This window comes from Taudactylus pleione, unplaced genomic scaffold (assembly GCF_031769625.1).
Source record: "Taudactylus pleione unplaced genomic scaffold, aTauple2 ptg000016l, whole genome shotgun sequence".
NCBI lineage: Eukaryota > Metazoa > Chordata > Amphibia > Anura > Myobatrachidae > Taudactylus > Taudactylus pleione.
This window is the reverse complement of record NW_028284418.1, coordinates 47097668-47120469: the sequence shown is the minus strand read 5'-3', so window position 1 is coordinate 47120469 and position 22802 is coordinate 47097668. Positions and strand designations below refer to the sequence as shown.

The 22802-nt window shown below is 44.9% G+C and overlaps 1 protein-coding gene across 3 annotated transcripts in view; it reads left to right on the top strand.

Annotated features, from left to right (window-relative positions):
• The window catches only part of STOX1 (storkhead box 1), a 52966-nt gene extending 39195 nt beyond the window's left edge, over positions 1 to 13771 (top strand). Inside the window, exons 1-4 of one of the 3 annotated variants that reach the window (XM_088476078.1) lie at positions 195 to 314; positions 5842 to 5994; positions 10241 to 12560; positions 13257 to 13771. In XM_088476078.1, coding sequence (XP_088332204.1) covers positions 269 to 314; positions 5842 to 5994; positions 10241 to 12560; positions 13257 to 13413 — 2676 coding nt within the window. In that variant the 5' untranslated portion in view covers positions 195 to 268 and the 3' untranslated portion in view covers positions 13414 to 13771. Of the gene's footprint in view, positions 1 to 194; positions 315 to 4045; positions 4139 to 5841; positions 5995 to 10240; positions 12561 to 13256 lie in introns of those variants that run through there. The other 2 variants (XM_088476079.1, XM_088476075.1) reach the window with 2 other exon arrangements.
• The last annotated feature ends 9031 nt before the right edge of the window (positions 13772 to 22802 follow it).

The window sequence follows — 22802 nt, the reverse complement described above, 5'->3', positions numbered from 1 at the left end:
GTTTATACCAAATTCTCACCCTACCCATCTGTAAGTCGCCTCAAATACAGAGAGTGATCAGATCCAGCGACACTTTTCCAATCTTCAAATGTCAGGTGTTGGTGAGCTAGTGTCCACTGTGGAACCAGTTGTGGTCTTCTGCTGCTATGGCGACAGGAGCAGCAGCCCCGGGGCCCCCACACTGGGTTGGTGGGACCCTGCCGAGAACAGGTGCCCAGTTCCCGGATGGGGGGCTCAGCTGCGGCTGTGTTCTACTGCAGTGACGCTAATGAGGGGACTAGGAAGCAGCTCTGCTGGAATCGGGAGGATGACAGGTGAGGCAGGGATGGAGGCAGTAGGGCTTCATGTGGTTTGGGGGTGGAGTGGGGGAGTTGGTGGGCTTTGTGTGGCTAGGGAGGGGGTTGGCTCTGTGTGGCTTGCAGGGGGCCCCCACAAGCTTTAATTCGGCCCTGACTGTGCATTCAGAGATGCTTTTCTGCATACCCCTGTTGTAATGCATGGATATTTAAGATACTATTACTTTCATGTCAGCTTGAACTAGCCTGGCCAGTCTCCTCTCACCTCTCTTATTAACAGTTATTTTTGCCACAGAACTGCTGCTCACGGAACGCTTTTTGTTTTGTGCACCATACTCTGTAAACGCTAAAAATCCGAGGACATCAGCCATATTCTGAGATGCTCAAACTACACTGTCTGGAATCTGCAATCATTCCAGGGAATGTGACTAAAGGTGCGTACACACTATGCGATATTTAGTACGATTTGCTCGATTTCGAGGCATCGGAATGACAAATCGTGTCAAATATGTCCAAATTATGAGTGTCTACTTACCATAACTATGCTGATGCACGTCCCCGAGGGTTGTACATCGCATCTTCAGATATTGACTGCAGCAAGCAAGATCTGCCAATCTCGTTGATGAGATTAAGGTCCGTGGTCAGATTTTGTCAGTTTGGACAGTTTATGCAAGATATCACTTGTCTGGGAGTGCAGGGAGGTTGCCGGGGGAGTTCAAGGGAAATCGTTGACAACATCACATCTTTTGAGCCGTCTAGTGTGTAGGCACCTTTAGATCACATAACTTCCGAAAATCTGGGGTTTATTCTGAACAACAACTGAATCTCTTGACCATGTCTACATGATTTTATGCATTGAGTTGCTGCCACATGATTGGCTAATTAAATATTTGCATTAATGAGCATGTGCACCTAGTAAAGTGGCCACAAAGTGTATATACTGTAGCAAAATAAGTGCATCTGCTATTGGGTCTGGAATCCTAACGTTTACAATTTGACAATGGCATTCTTAAGTAGAATCAGTGCTTGAAGTGTGCCGCTATACAACGGTATGGCATACCGGCACTTCCAGCACCACTAAACAATTTTTCTTTTCAACTTCAAAGGACAGCAGGAGAGCAGAGCTGAGGGCTTCAGCACAGAGCTGGAAAGCTACACGCCTCCGCCCGCCTGCTACACTGACACTGCTCACAGGCAGCCAGAGTGTCAGTGTAGGACAGCCCCTAGTACAGCCCCAGCCCCTAAAGCCAGCTGCTCATGCCACAGCTACCTGCCAGCGGAGGCGGACTGTGTTAATGTTTGCCCCTATCATGGAGAGGGGGGTGTCAGGAGTCCTGTCGCACGCGCGGGGGAGTCGGGAGTACACCCCTGGATGGGGGGGGGTATTGGGGGTCGGGAGTACGGCCATGAGCAAGAGATGGCAGGGCTGCGGGCACAACTTGCCTACTAGTACGCATGAAGCAGTGAGCTGCAAGCAAGTTCTGTCAAAGCTCTGACACACTAATGCACTAATGAAAAAGAGGGGAGCTGAGGAACATGGAAAAGAGGGGAGAGAGTAAGAGAAAGAGGGAAGTCTGGTTGCCACCTATTTATTATAATTGTTATTACTGCTCGGAGGACCTGATTTCCGGACTGTCCGAAATGTTAATAATTACAGACAGGTAGCATCTGGAAATTTTAAATTTTTTCTTTACTTTTCACTTTACAAGCTGAACTCCCCTCATATCCACCCGCCTCCTTCCTGCCTCCAATCCTCACCCACCTCCAGTCCTCTACTGCCTACTAGAAAGCCTCCTCACTTGTCTCCCTGCCCCCCATGCAGTCCTCTCCCACCCACCTTCTCACTGCCAAATACCTGCCTCCAGTCCTGTCCTGCCTAACCACCAGTCTCCTTACCTGCCTCCAGTCCTGTCCTGCCTACCCACCCGCCTCCTTACCTGCCTCCAGTCCTGTCCTGCCTACCCACCCGCCTCCTTACCTGCCTCCAGTCCTGTCCTGCCTACCCACCCACCTCCTTACCTGCCTCCAGTCCTCTCCTGCCTACCCACACGCCTCCAGTCCTCTTTCCTGCCCACCCGCCTCCTTACCTGCCTCCAGTCCTCTCCTGCCTACCCAGCCGACACCTCCAATCCTCACCCACCTCCAGTCCTCTCCTGCTTACCAGCATGCCTCTGCACCTGTCTCCCTCTCCCCATCCCATCCTCTCCCACCTACCATCCCATCTCCTCACCTGCCTTTAGTTCTCTCCTGCCTACTCGGCCGCCTTTTCACCTGCCTCCAGTCCACTCCCATCTACCCACTCATGTTCTCACCTGCATCTAGTCCTTGCCCACCTCCATTCCTCTCCCAGCAAGTCTCCTTGCCTGTCTCTTCACACACCTTCTGTCCTCGCCTACCTATGCACCCGTCTTCCAGTCTACCACCACACCTCTTTGCCTGTGACTGTAATTCCTTCTGGACAAGTGCCCTCTGCAGCAGCTGCTGGTGCTGGACTGAATAAAAATACATCCCCTCCATGCGGAATCTGTATGTAATGCAGCCGGATCTATGCCCGGCGGATGAAATACTGACACCGGAAGGCCGAAGCCCTCTCCCCCCCCCCCCAACCCTCTCTTAGTGGTGCCTAACCCTAAAACTCCCAGGGTGGTGCCTAACCCCAAGACCCCCCGGGGGTTCCTAAATCTAACCCCCCCTCCCTGCACCCTAACCCTCCCCCCCCCCCCCCCCCAACGGCTACTTGGTATGATTTCCTGCTAACCCTCGTTCGGGATGCGGGCCGTTAGGATTTCAGCGCCTGGCTAAAGATAGGTGTCAGGATTTAGATGCCTATCCTTACTACCAGGTCGGGCTTCCAGCGTCGGGATTCCACCAGCTGGTATTATGGACGCTGGTAATTGATCTGCATCCCCTCCCTGCCACTATTTTATTTTATCCATGGCATCTCCAGAGAGAAATTGGTAGGTTTGAACTCCTGTGTTGGCAGAAGGCATTTTTAATAAACCAATATAGATGCTGATGATTTTAGCCTTATAAAAGTTAGGGGTATCTGGGCTGATTTTCAGAAAATAATTTATTTATTAATCTTCTTTTGTTTTTAATTTTAGTCCTATCTGATGCTTTTCTATTTCTATATTTGCCAGCTGTGAGGTGAGCTGACCATCCCCTCTGGGCAGAAACTAGGAGTGTAAACTGGCTGTGGGTGACATAGCAGTGGAGAGGGTTGGGGTTAACAAAGCCATGGTGAGGACAAGGGCAGGTTGAGGGTGGCAAAGGGTGCATTTATTATCCAGCAAAAGATTGGTATCTGTAGACAATTCATTTTTTTGTTTTTCATTTAAATAGCCTCACATGCTGTCCACACCCACTTCACCAAAATTGTGTGTGGGGGGTGGCATAACATAGGCATGCTCCAGGTGCCATGGCTCCACGCTACACCTCTGCAGAGCAGCAGCTACAGTTGTGAGGGTCGCTGACTGGTGGGTTCGGGCTGATTACTTTTGAAATGAGAGTTTCTTATTTGCCACCTCCTGTGGTTGAACATTCTATGGAGGCTGCTCCTGGCATTACTTACAGTTACTGTAGTCACAGTGTCAGATCTACAACAGAGCAACTATACAGAGACTAGCTGGGCGCAGTGCCTTGTGCACCCAGTATGGTATAATCCAGCCTGATACCAGTGCACCCAGCATGGTATATCCCAGCCTGATACCAGTGCACCCAGCGTGGTATATCCCAGTTTGATACCAGTGCAGCCAGCGATCTGTTGCCCATCACCTAGCAGCACCCATCTCCTCCCTGGGACACCGCTGCTGAGCTGAGTGACCGCTGCAGTGCACACACAGGTAAGTCGTGGCTGTTATGACGGTGTTGGGTGTTCCTTGCTGGACAGAATAGTATAATGACATGAGGGTACCCACCACCCTCAGCCCTTCTACCCGGTTACAAAGTTACTGCACTGTGTGCGTGTGCTAATGTGAAAGTGCCCACAGTAGTAGTGCCCCTTATACAATGCAGTCTGTGGGCATTGTATAATGGACACTACTAATGTGGGCATTCTATAAGGGGTACTACTTAGTGGCGTATCTACAATGGGTGCAGTGTGTGCGGGGCACACAGGCCCCCGGGTCCAGGGGGGCCCCGCACTGCACACCCTGCACCAATATTATTTTAAACGTCCCTGTCCGTGGTCCCGCGGCAGGTCTCAGCTTTGCTTAGAACACCGGAAAATGGCAGCCGCGGCCATTTTTCCGGTGTTCTGCGCATGCGCAGTAGACTGGGCACACTACTATTGTGCGCATTGTATAGGGGGAACTACTGTGGGCATTGTATAAGGGGCACTACTATTGTGTAGCATAATGTGTATAACGGGTACTATGGTGTGGTACACTACACTGATGAAAAAAGGGGCGCGTCTTAAGGATACGCCCCTTGTGAGTGGCCGTCCCCCATTTTTCAACATGCTCAAAAGTACAACCTTAGATTTTCCATACCCCCACTTTGACCACTGAGTAGAATCCAAATAAAATCAATATTGTAGAATAGAATGTATTATACTTCTTTGCCGGGCTTTTAATAGTGATCAGCTCTGGTTTTTGTCTGACATGAGTCAGATGTGTATTGTACACTGTCTGTTGATGGTGGCAATAAAGATAAGCGGCTACTACTGTATGAGTATGGTGTTACTACAGTGGCAGTGATGAGAGGGAAATCTCCAACTGAATAGGATCTTGGACTAGTAGTGTTAGCCGTTTACATTTACAGGCTGCTCAATTCTTTCGGCAGAGTACTTATGACTTATGTTTGAAAAGGCAGAATCTTAATACAAATCCAAATTTTGAAGTGTTTCCACAGCAATTTGAAAGACTTGTGTTTATACTTCATTGATTTCCAGTATTCCATGAAGAGTGGACACATTCTATCATTACATGTTCAAGACTAGATATAAATGGTAATCTAGGGGCATCATGTTTATAAGAGCCTACACCAGGAGTCTTCAACCTTGGCCCTCCAGCTGCTGTGGAACTACACATCCCAGCATGCACTGCCATAGTTTTAGCATGCTGTTATATCAAAAAGGTGGCAGTGCATGCTGGGATGTGTAGTTCCACAGCAGCTGAAGGGCCAAGGTTGAAGACCCCTGGCCTACACATAGTAGAGGTCGCCATTTACTCCTATGGCACTAAACCAATATTGCAACACATCCATGCAGCAGGAACTTGTGACACCACTGTTTAATGGCATTGTTGCTATAAGATCCTCCATGCTTAACTAGTTCTTAGTGAATCGATGGTCAGCCTACGGAGATGACTCCGGGGCAACATATGACCAACCACATGAACAGGCATCATGTCATGTATTATATTTATATTACACATACTAATGGTAGTAGTATTAATTAACCACAAGTGGTTGAATATTGGGTTTCCAGTAATATTTGTTGGTGGTCTGTAATGTAGCTGTATTTCTATATTGTAATCTGATGCATTGTGTTCTTCACTTTGTCACCCTAATGTGACATTATTATGACTGCTGTCTCTCATTGCAGGTGATGTGTCTCCAGTGCAGATGAACCAGGTGTCCCAGTCTCAGTTTATTCCCCTGGCGGAAGTACTGTGCTGCGCTATATCGGATATGAACACCGAGCAGATCTTAGTGACACAGGAGTCTCTAATGGAGCAGCTGATAAAACACTATCCAGGTGCAGAAGACTGGTTGCTTACATGTATTTAGGATATGATATCTATAACCATAGCAATTGTTGGTGTCACTCTAATGATGCAGATTAATCTTTATATTGGTGTAGTGTGTTGTAAGACTATTGTTATCTTGCCAAACATTAACAGAAAAGTAGCCACCATTAATAACAATTTACAATGAGAAAATTATCTTAAATTCTATGTTTCCTACACATTGTGCCCCAGTTTAAATATGCTTTTCCAAGTCAAGGGATCCGAAAGGGATATACTAAATCCTGTATATAACTACAGATGTGTCCTCATACATCTAGCCTACTTGCGTGTGACTCTGTAGCGCTGAAGGTCTTTTCGTGCGACTTTTTACTTTCAAATGCATCTTATTTGCACAGCGATGTGAATAGTTAGCACAAGAAGCTTCTGTGAGCGACTGCAGTTGTATCTGTATGCGAAACACTGTTACCGTGTCAGCGGCTGTAACACTGTAACGTAGCATTTCGCATGCAGATACACCCGCAGATGCACAGAAAACATAGGCATGCTGCATATCATTTTAATCAACAGGAGCTGCTTGTGCTAAATATTTGCATCCATGTGTGAATAAGACACATTTGAAGGTAAAAAGTTGCACGAAAAGATGCTCGGCGCTAGCGAGTCACACAGAGCTCCTGCGTTGTGTAGCGTGACTTGTAGCACATGGAGGATAGATGTATGTGGACACATCTGTAGTAAACATAGATAATCCACACTGTTCTCCTTATCTACACCCACTTCTACCTCCGATCCACTACTTCTCATTCATGTCAAGAGCACCCCAAGGTTGTGCTTGGCCCCCTTCACTTCTCCCTGTACTCTTCTTCTCTGTGAGTTTATCAGTTCCTTTGGCCTCCAATATGACCTCTATGCTAACAATACATATATTTATTTACTTTCCCTGATATCTGTCCTGTGTCACCTCCTGTCTGTCAGCTATCTCCTCCTGGATCATATAATGATTTCTGGAACTTCATATTTCAAAAACTGAACTCCTCTTTCCTCCACCCAAAGACCCATCCTCTCCTCTGTTCTCTAAATCCGATGTCACTTCCTTTCTTTCTCTCCCACATTCATTCCCTATCCCAATCTTGCTATATCCACCTCTAGAATAATTGCAGAATCGGGCCCTTCCTCACCCTGGAAGATAGTTAAACTCTTATCCATGCTCTCATAATTTCTCACCTAGATTACTGTAATCCTGCTAATGCTCATCCTGGCTGGCAACTCCAAAATGTATCCTTAACTGTGCTACCCACCTCATATTCTGCACTCATTGCTCTGGCAGTCACTCCACTGACTTTTTGTCCCCTTCAGAATCACCTTCTCTTACTGACCTACAAAACTGTCAATCACACCTCTCCTCCCTGTATCTTCAGCATCAGTAGCCCACTATATATATATATATATATATATATATACTCTCTTCCCTCTGCCAATGATAGCAGCCTCACCTCCTCCTTGATCACTTTGCATTCTCACATTCAGGAATTTTCCCTGGCTGCTCCCATTCTCTGGAAACCCCCCCCCCCCCCCCCCCCCCCCCACACACACACACACACATTCCATTAGACATTCATCCAGCCTCCCAGCAATCAAATGTGCTCTTGAAGCTAATTTTTAATTCTAGCTTACTGCCCCTCCTAACTCTGCACCCATGTCCACTATGGATTGTAAGCTTGTCTAAGCAGGACCCTCCCCCCTTTGTATTCTCTACATAATTATGGCAATTGCCCACTGTAATTATGTACTTATGTGCAAATAGTAACCTATGTTGTGTTAGTTTGTGTATTTATGTAACTTTGGGGTAAATTTACTAAGAATAGTGTCTGATTAAGTTTTTCAGTTTTTAAACTCTATTTGCATTGCTGAAACTCGGGTGATTTAGGCTTCTGAAACACTCAAATTTACTAAGAAGCATGTTTAGCTGAGATCGTGTTTTCCAATGGTGTATCATATTGCGATTACTCACCCGAGTTTGCAGTGTCTGACCGCAGCCAAACTCTCCGAAACAAGCAGCCTGCACATATCAGTGAGATATGTGAAGGCTGCTTGTGTGTTATACCTGTGAAAAAAGGATCAATTTAAAAAAAAAATTAAAAATGACAGAGTGGTGCTCAGCCAGTCCTGGTTTCTAAAAATACGGGAAAATGTGTAGAGTTCCCCCTTATTTTAGGAACCAGCACTGGGCTGCTGAGCCAGTTCTGGTTTTAAAAATAGGGGGGAATAAATAGCATAGGGATCCCCCTATTTTTATAACCAGTACTAGGCTCAAATCCGGCCGTGGTGTGATCCGGCCGGGCCACAGCATCACCCCAGCTGGGGATAAATAAAACTATAACTGGGTCACCCCTCTCCCGAGCACCCCAGGCTTAAGCCCGGGGCTCTTCCCTGCACCCCTGGAGTGGTGGGTGCAGGGGTAATAGTGGTGAAAATAGAGTAAAACTATTGTTTTTTTTACAGTTGAACTACAGGTGCCAGCCCTTTTCCACTTGAAGAACTACAAGTGCCAGCAGGCGGCCAACACTCATACTCCCACTGTAAACAAAAATAGAGACACACACACCGTAGATTGTAAACGTTATTACACACCTGCCTACCACACTCACACATAATTTCCTGTTGCCAGTTGTTCTGTCCCCTTGTCCATGTAAAATTGCAATGGGTTAGCTGTAAAAAAAAAAAAACAAAACAAAAAAAACAACCTATACTCACCTACCTCCTGGCTTAAATTTGGTCCTCTTCTCCATGTAGCATCCAATGGGTCTTGGCAAAACAAAAAAACGACTGTCCCATTCCACCTCGGACAAGTATAGGTATATGTGATATCACATATACCTATACTACGCGGAATGACAGAAGACGCTACTCTTCTGAAATTCTCAGAAGGTGGTCTATTTGAAACTTCTATTTAGCTGCACGCTTGCTGCAATTACACCTGTGATTGTAATCACGTTTCTTAGTAAATTTCCAACTTGTATCTTTTTCATTGAAAGTACTTTTCGAGTTTGGTAAGTTTAATGGGGTTTGCAATCTCACCCGAGTATTTCAGTGTAAGGAGAGAAATCTCTCTCGAGTTTATTTTAGTAAATTTGCGAGTTGAAAAAAATACTTAGGTGAGTTTAAGATTGCAATCTCGACTAAACTCGAATCTTAGTAAATTTACCACTCATTGTCAATTGTATTCCCCTTGTTTAGTGCTACAGAAGTGATGCTGGTGGGTTTTTATATTGGTTCCCAAATAATGAATAAGTACCAAATGTTTAATTACAGGTGTGTTAGTTCTTGTAAAAGTATATCATTTGTGAACACTGGATTATACTTAGACTTTGGCTAAAACTGGCAGCACACACCCACATTTTGATGTTTTGAAGAGTCGTCATGTCAGTAAAATAATCAGGTCCATCACTGAGTGATCAGAATATGAAAGATTTTATTATCTTGGGAAAAAGAACATTTTGGATGCCTATGAAAACCTATTGACATGGGTTGTTCATGATAGAAAATCCTCATGGTGGCCGTACTGGAAAATGAAGATGTGCAAATATGACCAAAAAATGTAGTGAGGAAACTTGTTCCTGTTGCTCATAAACTACAAATGGTAAATAGGTCACAAACTCATCTTTAGGCCATTGGGGACAAAATCGATTTGATTGCCCCTTCAAAATAAAGCTTAATAATAAAAATAAAATGTAAGCAAGAATACTTGGGTGATAGAAGCATCACACAAAGCAGATGTTTGTAGGCTATAGTAGTGGTATCTTGTGAATTTAGATCTAGTCAGTATTTTTCTCAGTACTAGACATGACATGAGCATTGTAAAGATGCTTGCTTGGATGATCAGATACTCTAGGCCCATTGGTCTCTCTAAACTGTGCAGCTACTGTATCAGCACTTTATTCAGGAATGACATCTCCACACACCACCTTTAGTCTTGGCCACCAAATGATCTTCCTTGACCTCCGCTGTGGCTTTCATGTCATATCAGCTGCAGCTGAAATACCGTTCGCTATAAGGTAGACATTTGGCCTCCGTCTAGTGAAATGCTTCATAGATAGCAATAGCGCCACCTCCAAAATAAAATAAAAAAATGAAACAAAAACATAAACTAATGTTGATCTGTTTGGTATATTTAAGTTGCCAATTAAAACTATAAATTAGTTTTACAGTGAAAAAATAGAACAGCCAATAACAGATTGTTTTGTGTTTGTTTGATAGGTATAGCAACACCATCCCAAGAAATTCTGTATTCTACTCTCGGAACACTCATCAAAGAAAGAAAAATCTACCATACCGGAGAAGGCTACTTCATTGTCACTCCACAGACTTACTTTATCACTAGAAAGCCAGTTCTGCACAGCAAATGTGGGGCAGGGGATATTTCCACCTCTCCACCAGCCATCACGTATATTGTCAGCATGGAGAGCTGCGCTGATCTAACCAAAGTGAATGCCCCCTCCGTATCACATTGCCGGTCTTGCAGCTGCTTCTCTGAAACATCCTCCCAGAATATACTAGGGCAACAGTCCATTAATGAGAGCAATGATAAAGAGCACAGGAGCGGCAAGGAATCCAAACCGTCTGTTCAAAACCAGGCAACATCCACTTCCCGGGACCATCATACGTGTGTTAAAACAAAGACACAACTTTCATCAAAAGAAAAAGAAAAGTGTAATAATAAGAAATTTGGCCTCAGTCTGTTCTGGCGAAATGTTGCTAAGAAGGAGAAGACAAAAAAAGAGCTGGTGAGCTTCTCTGCACAATTCCCGCCCGAGGAGTGGCCGGTGAGGGACGAGGACAATTTGGATAATATCCCACGTGACATAGAGCATGAAATAATAAAGCGCATCAATCCAGTTCTTACTGTGGACAACTTAATGAAACACACCATGTTGATGCAGAAAGCAGAGGAACAGAAAAAGTACTTTAGTAAAGGTACGTCAACAGATATAATAAGAAACAAGAATGGACATAATCTTAGGGGCAGCAGCAGGAAGAAAAACAGCAGGATTTCAAAGTACCACAAAAAAGTGCAGTCTGGCAAAGACAAAAATAGGAAGAGCATTTGTCCTGCGAGGTTATCGGCTCAAGCAGAGACAGATGCGGGAAATAAATCTTTGCTCCAGACAAGTGCGATGGACAATAGACAAGTTCCGGACCACGTAACTCCTGCTATTGAAGGTGTTGATCAACAGGATATTCTCTACAAAAAGCAGATCAATAACCCTTTTGAGGGCATTTCCTACAGAGATCATAACATCAATGGATGCAAAGCTATAAAAGAGATTAAGAAATCAAATTGTGGGAAGGACAGAAAAAACATTCCAAGGTCAAAGTCACTAGACTGTTCGGGGTCAAATGCTGCAGTCGAAACAAGACATTTACAAGCTGAAGGGCCTGTGCAGGAATATAATAATGAGGATTTGTTTCATGATCAGATAGTGCCTATTAATGATAAAGATGGGTTGATAGAGTACCCTCACAATTACCCACAATGCAGCACTCTGAGGATAGATGATAAATTTAAACAGATTAAAGAACACAACGCTGTAGAAGGTTTATCTGCTGAAGACAGAAGTCCTCATTTTGGTAATGCTCAAACAAAGATGTTGGTAAAATCAGAAGTGACTTGGGAACATGAAGGAGGCAAACCTTATTCTGTTGGGTCATATTGCAACAAGAGAACTTCAAATAATGGTCCATTACAGCATACACAACACAATCTAGGTGTAATACCCTCACAAAGTTTTGGTAGATCCCACTTTGGTGCGCTAGTGGAAACAGAATGTGATCAGCATGATTGTTATTCCACAAGTGGAATAAAAGTTAAAGATTTTCCACAATATACAGCATTGAACAGTTCTCAGAGTACTGTACTTGCTGAAGATAATCAGACTTTTTATAATAAAGTAGATGATGATGCTTCAAGTTCCTTCTACTTTGAAGGAGACGCGGATGAACACCGTGGCATGTGTCAAAACCTTGAAGTACGTATGCAAAACATAAATATGGACGTAATCAGTTGGAATGATATACGTGACAAAAGCCATAGTGCATCAGCTACTTCTCCAAGCCACTGGGACCCTCTGAGGTCCTCCGTACATCAGTTTACCTCTTCTACGAGCCATGATCAAGAGGACTATACTCCTTCTATTTTTTCTTCAGACAGTTCTCAAAGTTATACTAGTCCTGCCTTACGTGTTACAGCCAATCCGGGACAGCCATTGTCACAGTATGTGCTCAGCCATCCAGAAGTGAAGGGTGATATTGCTGAATGTAATCAATCTCCAGAACTTGTTGACAGTAGTATATTTAACTACTGCAATTCCAGTGACTGTAACTCCATGGCGGAGACTGTTCAGATGTCCGTTAAAGGGAGTGATGAGAAACATGTGAAGAACTCGGGGCAACAATCAGTGGAAATGAGGACGTGTTATGAACACACACTGAAGTTATTTAATGCAAACAGTAAACCATTGGAAGCAAATCAGAATGAGAACCATAGCACTACTGGAGACAGTGGGATTGAATCTCCACGGTAAGATTTTTAACCTGCCATTAAATACTAGATCGATGCCACTGGCTGTAAAACAGTACTACTATAGTCTTATTTACATAATAATAAAAAAATATATCTGATGGACCAGCACTCTAAAACTTGATGTTGTTGCTAATTTCTGAAGAAAACAAAATTTATATACAAGTTTTATATGTATATAATTTTTATTTTTTTTAAACAACTTATAATGGTTGTAGTAGACTGGTCACCACTTAACATTGGGGTGTTGGCCAGATGATGTTATTATGTCCCAGCACAGGCAAGCTTGTTTTCATGTGTTGAGGACACCTTACACTTAAATAATGATCTTCTTAACACATCAAAGCCATATTAAAAATGCGCATGCAGTTGGACTCTCAGCTGAATGGGCCCTCCTAAACAAATAACGCATCAGCACTATTGCTGTTTAAGCATGAATCCATTTATTGAAATGCCCACTTTCACCTCTCTTCCAAAGGCACAAGAGAGCTTTTTAGCTCAGCTAACACCTTTATGTCCATATGTAAGCAAGTTTAAAGTGGCAGGTGCTTAAACAATATGTATGACAACCAAACATCTAAAGTTAAACAGCACAAACTAATAAGGCTACAATGCCTTAAGTCGCAGTATTCACACGTCCTACCTGTTCGTTCATGTATATACAAACCATTGTTTTGTTTTCTCCCCCTCTTTTAGAACCCGTATAAGTCTTGCATCTAATAACTCGGTGATTTTTGAGAAGCTGAAGAAAAGGACATTTCTGCAGAACCTAGAAGTCAGTGTCGGTAACAAGAAAGAAGGACTGCTTACTGCTAATTCCCTAATGCAGCTAACCACTGCTATGAATGTATAGGACATGAACACAACAGTCTTCAATGTGGCAATATTTTTTACATTGTTTTTTTTTATTTTTTATTACAGTTACCAAGCTAATTATATTTATACAGCTCACTTTTCTGAGTTAAACATTCTTAAGTAAATGTGACCTTGCACCTGCAGATGGTTGATACATGTACAATGTAGAGGACTGGAATGCCTTAAAGCTGTTTTTGGAAATGCCTCAATCAAAAATGCTATATTTTCCAGCTCTAAAGTGTTACCCTAATGAGAATTTATACATTGATATAATATCAGATTGTTTTGTGATGGCTGCCCATGTATGTTTAATGAAAGGCAGATTTACAGTAATAATAAAACACAATTTAAAAGTAGTATTTCCGATGGCTGGTGATCAGATAGCTCAGAGATGGGGAACCTCAGGCCAGCAGAATTATTTGGTCTGGCCCTCTGAGCTTTTATTCTGCTAGCCTCATCTGGCTAGCATGGTGCCTAGAATGTCACCCTGCAGTCAGTCTATACAGCAGTACTGTATGGAGCGTCTTTATGACGCTTCAAACGGTCACACCGCTACCCTTACAGCTCCCCGGAGCATCCTCAGGATGTTCCGGGCATTACTGTGATCACCGGCGATTGTGGCCCGCCCCTGTGTGATGTCACACGGAGGGGGCATGGCCTACACCGGGCCCGCAAATAATGTTTTATATATATCAAAATGGCCCTCGGCAGAAAAAAAAAAAAAAAAAAAAGGTTCCGCACCCTGGTTAATTTGCTAGCTTTGACAAAGTTGGTCACTTATATCACAGTGCTTCAAAGATTCCTTATGGTGCGTACACACTGGGCGATTAAAGTGGACGACTGAACGATAACGATATCGTTATCGTTCAGTCGTCCACTTTATCGTCAATTTTTAACACAAAAAAGATGAACGACGACGCGCGTTCCCGCGGGTCGTTCGTCATCCTCGTTCATCGGGCTGACATGCAGGCCAACCTGACGACCTCGTCAGGTTGCTGCATGTCAGGGAATGGGTGAGAGAGCCCGGCGCTGAACGATATCGCTAATGATATCGTTCAGCGGCTGTGCTCAATGTCATGAACGACATTGAGCACAGCCTGCCGGGGACACACTAGACGATATCGCTCAGGGAGCATATCGTCTAGTGTGTATGCACCTTTAGACTGATTCAAGAATTACTGTAGCAGGTGAAAATACATTCAATCGGTTTCTGTATTAGGGTTACGTATAATAGGCGCATTTTAATCACTAGTGCTCTTATATGCTAGCAGGTTAAGATGAAGGGCAATATGAAATCATTATTTGCAGCATCTGGGGAGCATCCTATCTGCTGTGTGGCAGGAACAAGTGTTCTTTACTTTAACCAGTCACCATTGTAAATCCGTGGCGTACTGATGAACACTGCACTTTTTCCATCTGGAAAATTGGTAGAATTTAAGGGCGCTATGTGAAACTAGCCTAAGGGTGAGACTCCATTCACAGACTGGGTGAAGATGTATGGAATACAATGAGAAGCCATGTTTTAATGGTTACTTTTCCAAGTGCCTGAACCCTTTTATATTGGTTTAATATGCATTTTATATGCAACATTATTAACTTCTTTTCTGTTAGTGTAACTTGATGACCAGGAAGAGAATGGTCTAAAAAATGCTAAAACTAAAAAAAAAAAAATCACTTGAAATGTAATACCCTGCCATTCGGAAGATTTTACTTTTGTGTAGTGCTGCCCCTACCCCCCAAACATTTAGGGGCATATTCAATTAGCCGCGGGGTTGTCCCTGCAACTAATTGCCGTGCCGGTCTTATTCAATCGCCGGGGATTACCCGCGCACGAGTCCCCGCAGTCGGACTTTACCTCGCAGCTCCTGGAAGTGAGCGGTAAAATCCTCGTTAATACAATCAAATCGGCCTCACGCGCGGGTAAAACACATTGATACTGCGGAATCAATGTGTTTACGCGCGCGTCCTGATTTTACGGCACGGGGAATAGGCTAGTTAATTTAATAGCTTTTCCCAACGCCACAAGGATTTAGGATGGCAAATAGTCGCGCCGCCAACCCCGCGGCTAAATGAATATGCCCCTTAGAGAAAAGACCACAAGCAATTTAGGGGCCTATATGTCAAAGCTGGGAGAGAGAGAGAAAATTGTAACAAATAAATCGCCAACCAATCCGCTCCTAACTATCATTTTTAAAACACAGCCTGCAAATAGTAAATTGGAAGCTGATTGGATAGTACTTCCTCTCCCAGCTTTGATACATAGGCCCCATATATATGTTCTATGTATTAAGAAATTTCTCCTAAATAATACGATTTATATTTTTGATAAGTGTGATGTAAATCAGGACAAGGTTGTTCAGTGTCAATTACACTTTTTCGCACTGTCATACAAATGTTAATGTATATCGTCTAATATTTGTATGTCTGTGTTTTAGCTATTGACATAAACATTGTAGTAACAGTCTAGTGAAACCACACATGGGACACACAATAAAATTGATACAAGGACTCCTTGTACCATTTGTGGTGTGATTCATAGTCCTTATTCTTAAAGAATAACTGTGCTGAGAATTTTAGATGTAGATTGATAAACATAACATTACCTGCCTCCTGTGGCGTAACTAGGGTATTTGGAGCCCAGGGCAAATTTGAAAAGGGAGCCGCGCCCCCCCCCCCCCCATGTGCGCGCGCCTTCAGCGCTCGTGGCAAAAAAATGGGCGTGGTCACTTAAAAATGGGGCGTGTCAACATGACACACCCCTTTATTTTCAAACTGAACATTCCTATCCATATGCACCTTAACCCCAGTAGTACCCCCAGTATGCAGTTGTGGTCCCTCTCATGCAGGCCCATAGTAGTGCCCCTTATACAGTATCCCCAGTAGTGGCCCCTCTTATACAGCCCCCAATTAGTTCCCCTTACTCAGTACCCCCAGTAGTGGCCCCTCCAAATGCAGTGCCCCACGTAGTGTTCCCCCTTATGCAGTGCCCCCAGTAGCAGTCCCCACAATGCAGTGCGCCCAGTAGCGGTATCCCCTTATGCAGTGCCCTTTATATAGTGCCCCCAGCAGTAGTCCCCCCCCATGCAGTTTTCCCAGTAGTGGTCCCCTTATGCAGGCACCCTGTAGTGATCCCCCCTATCTAGTGCCCCCTGTAGTGGTCCCCGCAGTGCCCCTAGCAGTAAGCCCCTTATATAGTGCCCCCAGCAGTAGTGTCCCCCCCTCCCATGCAGTGCCCCCAGTAGTGGTCCACCTGCTGCAGGCTCCCAGTAGTGACCCCCCCCCCCCCAATCCAGTGGTCCCTGTAGTGGCCCTTCCTATTATTGCTCCCAGTAGTGGTCCCCCGAGTGCAGTGCCTCTAGTAATACTAGGCCCCTTTTAGAATGCCCCCAGTGGTAGTCCCCCCCCTCCCCCCCAAGTAGTAGTCCCCAGTAGAGTAGCGCCCCCCCACCCCAGTAGAGGTCCCCCCCAGTAGTAGCCAACCCCTCCCCCGTTGTGCAGATAGGTTTAAAAATAAATAAATATATATAAAAATATACTTACCTGATTCCACGCTGCTCCTGTCCGCGATGCCGCTCCCGCCCTCCAGTCCGCCCGGGCTGGCGCGCTCAGCATTATGGGACTGACGTCATGACGTCAGTCCCATTACCCACTGCAGGAGCCGGACGGAAATCCGGCTCTTGCAGTGGGTTCTGCTGCAGTCCATGAGAGTCTATCTGACTCTCATTGGCTGCTGTTTAACACACGCATCGCCGCCAGCGCTGGCGGCGATGCGTGTGTTATGCACAGCCTGAGCCCGCCTCCTGGCGCTATTGGGCAAGCGCTCAGGGGGAGGGAACGGGCTCAGGCGTGCAGCACAGGACCGACGCTGGAAGCCTAGCGCCGGTCCTGTGCAAATGTGTAGCGCTGACCGCACTCATTGCGGTCGGCGCTACACTGGCTATCTAGGGCGGGCCGGTCCAACGGCGCCCAGGGCACGAACCCCGCTCACGCTGCCCTAGTTACACCACTGCCTGCCTCGACAATGCAAAGACAGACGGGCTGCTGGCTTACCAGAACAATGTATATAACACATTGCCCCAATGTAGAGGAGTTTCCTTGGTTGAAGTAAGGAGAATCCCTGATATCACTTCTACTGGGTTATACCTCCATGACTTCCAAGGCATTATCTATATCCGTAGCATAGCTGGATTATCAATAAAGACAAGGATACTGAAACCTGTGGAACTACATATTCCAGCATTTCTTGCTACAGTTTTAGCAGGATCTAACAGCAAAACTGTAGCAGGGCATGCTGGGATATGTAGTTCCACAACAGCTGCAGTGCCACAAGTTGCCTACCCCTGCATTAAGCAACTTAATGGATAATGAGGGGACAGGATTAATCTAAGCTGTATTTATAACAAACTGAATTGGAAAGGACACAAACCAGTATGTTGACTAGAGGGTCATAATATTGCTCTGATACACAGTATTTAGGGACCATGGCCAATGTCTAACCAGAACACCATCAGAGGGACTGCCCGAACACAGGGAAGTATACGTTGTATATTATGTTCAATTTGTACAATTCCACCAAAAACAGAATTATGGGTAGTATTGGTTTCATGCAGTGGCTGTATTGATGTTATTCCTATGAGCAGACTGGTAAGAAGCAGAACTGTACAGGGAATATCATGTGAATAATGCAAATAAGAAATGTGGCACAATATAAGTGTAGTATACAGGTGTAAAAGTTACTTTTCTGCCTTCAAGGAAATCCAGATATGTCTTAGCAAAGCAGTTTTGGAGCTGGTTTGCTAAAAAAAAAAAAAAAAAAAAAACCTGATTGACCATATTGCTCAGGTTTAGATATTGGAGCATCTAATTTTCAAGGTTGTTGGTGTTAATGTGTGATTGATAACTAAAGAGAGATCCATTTTATAAATTGATTTCTGATAAGTATAGTAGAACCATCTAATGTTTTGAGAAATCCACAGAATAACTCCCCAGTTCATGTACTATGGGCCAATTGGAGAAAATCAATGTAATGTTGATACAGTTTTTGGGAGTAAAGGGAAAGACATAAACAGGCACACCAAACTGCCTCAGAACTGTGAAATCCCCAGCTAGGGGGATAAGGGCAGCGCCAATGTCCCCCATGGAGTCAGAAAACTAGTGTTATGGTAGACTTACCTAGATAACGCCTTTTCTTTGAGGTTCACAGGGATACCATGGGGATATTATGGTTGGAGAGATCCAGGCACCAAACAGTTAAAGCTTCAGCTCCCAGGATGCCTCGGATCCTCCTCCATAAATATACCCCACCCCTAGCCATAGGCCTTCAATTTAATTCATAAGCCTCAAGGCAGGAGCAGGAAAGAGTTAGAAGGAAGAGCAATCTTACACCAGAAACTCTTACATAAAATGAGGGAATCTGTGACCGAAAGAAAAAACTACCCATGCAGCCAGGTGCGTCAGGGTGGGTGCCCTGTGGACCTCTAAGAAAAGGTGCAATCTAGGCAAGTCTACCATTCTCTTCTTCAGGGTCCATAGGGATCCACAGGGATACCATGGGGATGTTCTAAAGCAGTTCCCCTAGGGTGGGGGATGCTCCTGAGCAGAAAGGAGAACTCATTGCCCAAAGGAAGCATCCTGAGAGGCAAAAGTATCAAAGGCATACAACCTAAGAAAAGACAAAAGACCACGTGGCTGCCTTGCACAAATGTTCAGCAGAAGAACCACAACTAAATGCCCAGATGGCCCTACAGACTGAGTACAATGTGCTGTCACCGTGCTTGTGACAGATAGATCAGCCTGTATGTACACCTGAGAGATAGTCATGCGTAGCCATCTCACCAGAATCTGCTTATTAGCTGGCCATCCTCGTTTGTGAAAACCATATAATACAAACAGAGCATCTGATTTTCTAACAGTTTGTTCGCTCCACATAGATACGGAGAGCATGAATTACATCCAGGGAGCCTTCACCTACAGAAAGGTCTGGAGCCTGAAAAGCTGGTATTACAATTTCTTAATTTACATGAAAATGCAACACTACCTTAGGAAGGTAACCCTCCTTTGTACGAAGAACGCTTTATCCTGGTGAAATATCAAAAATGGAGAGTGACAAGAAAGCGCTGCCAAATCAGAGACACTGCGAGCAGAAGAGATAGAGACACTTTTTCATCTTGCTGTCAACCACTTCAAATCTAGAGTCTAAAGGTTCAAATGGGGAAGCTTGTAGCCCCTTAAGAACCAAAGAAAAGTGCTACCGGTGGAACAAAGGGAGGCTGAATTCGCAGAACTCCTTGGAAAAAAAATTCTAACCTCTGGTAACGAGGCAATCTTCCTCTGGAACCAGACTGATGGTGCAGAAACCTACACTCTAAAAGTGGCCAGGCAGAGACCGCTGTCTAACCCCGCCTGAAAAAGAGCCAGTACCCTGGAAATCCTGAACACCTTAGGATCATACTTCCGATGATCCTGCCATAGAGGAAGAGGATATGGACAGATTCTGAATGTCGATGAACCAATGACGTCTGGGTCAAGCCAGAGCCACCAGTATTACTGTTCCGCCTTCCTGCTTGAATTTTCTGAGAACTCTTGGGGGCATATTCAATTCATATAGGTGCGAGGTAAAATATGCATGTAGCCGTCCTAATCGGGCTCACGCTAGATGCTATAACACACTGTTTCCGCGTTGCTCGCGGAAACAGTGTGTTCCCGCGTTGCTCACGGAAACAGTGTGTTCCCGCATGCGACATAGGAATTAACGGCGCGGGGAAAAAGCTATTTTATTGAATAGCTTAACCCCGCGCCGCGGGACTATCAAGCCCCAATTACTCGCGGGAGAGGTCCCGCGGGTAATTGGATATGCCCCTTGGAAGGAGAGAAATCGGAGGAAAGAGATACGCCAGTTTGAAGTCCCATCTTACTACCAGTGTGTCTACGAAGGCTGCTGATGGGTGTCTGGACCAGGACCTGTACCTGGGGACCTTGTGGTTGTGACATTACACCATGAGATCTATCTCTGGTAGACCCCATTTGTTTACCAGAAGCTGAAACACACTTGGAGGGAGAGACAATTCTTCTGGCGTGTATGTCCGGATGCCCATTGAGTGCTGCCAGTATGTATATTGCAGAGATGGCCGGAAGATGACGTTCTGCCCAAATCAGAACCTTTGTCACTTCTTTTATGGCTGTGTGCCTCCCTGATGATGGAGGTAGGCCACTGTAGTCGCATTGTCGGACTGAAATTGTACCGGCCTGCCCTGGAGCAGGTCCTGTGCCATGATATGTGCCTTGTACACTGCTCGTAGTTCCAGAAGGTTTATTGGCATATGACTTATCCGATTTGTCCATTTTCCCTGAATGGTGTGATGACCTGTCCCTAACCCAAAGACTGGCATCTGTTTAGAATCCAGAATGGGCGCCCTTTGTTCAAATGATCCTTTCTCAGCCACCACAGGAGAAAGTGATGAACCTCTGGAGGGAGAATGATCTCCTGAGACCTTATTAGATGATACTGTCTGTTCCACTTGGAGAGAATAAAGTTTTTCCAGAGACCTGGAATGGAACGGAGCATACCCCATGTCAAAGGTGGATACCATTGATCCCAGGACCTGCATTGCTAACAGAATGGATGCCCTTCGCTTACCGTAAAAATTGCTGGTGGGATGGTATAATAGGAACATACAGATAAGAGTCCTGAATGTCCAGGGAAAACATGTAATCCCCTGGCTCCATTACCAAAATAATTGACCAGAGAGTTTCCATCTGAAACTTGGGTACATGGATAAACTTGTTTTTAGATTTAGTATAGGGTGATAAGCTCCATTCGGTTTCTGAACCAGAAATAGATTAGAATAATAACCCCGCCGCTGTTGCGACACAGGAACCAGGATTATTACCCCCGTCTCTAGCAGAGAGTGAATGGCTTCCTGAAAGGCCAAGGCATTGACCACATCTGATAGAGGATCTGTGGAGGATTCCTCCTGAGAGTGAGGATATACCCCTGAGAGACTACTTCTCAGACCCAGGCATCTGTTGTTGTTTGATGCCAATAATCCGCAAACTGAAGAAGTCTGCCTCCCACCCTGGGATCCCCCAGGAGGCCTGCCCCATCAGGATGAAGGTTTGTAGTCTGGTTTAGAAGCTGGACGTCTTGGCGGGCCAGACCTCTTAGCTTGTCGCCTTGTTAAAACTAGACGAAGACTGTTCCCTTGCTCGTTCCTGAGGACGGAAGGACCGAAAAGAAACCTGCTTAGACTTTATAGTCACTGTAGATGGCAGACCTGCTGATTTTGAAGCCGCCAGAGTAGCTGTAATTTAATCCAACTCTGCTCCAAAAAGTACCTTTCCATAGAAAGGTAAGGCTTCTAGCGCCCTCTTTGATCCTGTATCAGCTTTCCAGGATCTTAACCAAAGAGCCCTGCGTGCCACTATTGATGCTGCTGATGCCCTAGAAGCTAAAATTCCAGCAGCCACTCCCAAATAGGAAGCCGCTTCCAGTTTGTGGGAGATATACATCCTCTGTTCTCTGGTAGCATCTGGTAGAGAATTCTTCAACAGCTTTGGCTACCCAGGCTCCAGCCATAGCTGGATGAGTAACAGCTCCAGATGATGAAAATATTGCCTTAAGATATTCTTCAATTTTTTTATCTGTGGAATCTTTCAGAGAAGAAGCTGACGGAATAGACAATGTAGCATTTCTGATTAAATGTGTTAAATGAGCATCCACAGTAGGAGGTACCTACCCCTTAGTACATACAGAAGCTGGGAAAGGGTACAATGATTTTATTATTATATTCACATATAATCATTTATTCCGGTTGCCCCACACCTCATCCATAAGCTCAGTGAGCAGGTCAGATATAGGAAACTCCGTCTTGACCACCTTCCTGTGGTGATTAAACATTGGAGCCTTCTTACTATGAGCTGGTTCATCATCCTGAATATCTAGGATTGATTTAACTGCCCTCACCAAAGGCGTTGAATGTGAAGGACCCCCTGTAGGAAGGTTTGAATAGCAGGAAGATGAGCCACCTTGCTTTGAAGACAGATAGGGTTGACATCTGCACCTTGAGGGAAGCAAGGAGAAATCCCAGATCCAAGCCTATCTGTAAGAAGGACAAAACACTGGAAAGGCAAAAGACTAGAGGATCCCAACTGCAGGCAATACACTATTCAAAATATACTCACCATACCCAATAACAGATCTTTGCCAAGGAAGGTTTCTGGGTGTAGACCATGGTCCGAATAACAATCTGAAAACCCCCTGTCCTTTAGGATTGAGGTTTCAATATCCACCCCATTAAAGCCAGATGACTGAGGTTGGAGTGAAGACATGGGCCCTAAGAGAGATCTGGCTGGAGAGGAAGGTTCCACGGGGGCATGATGGATAGTCTG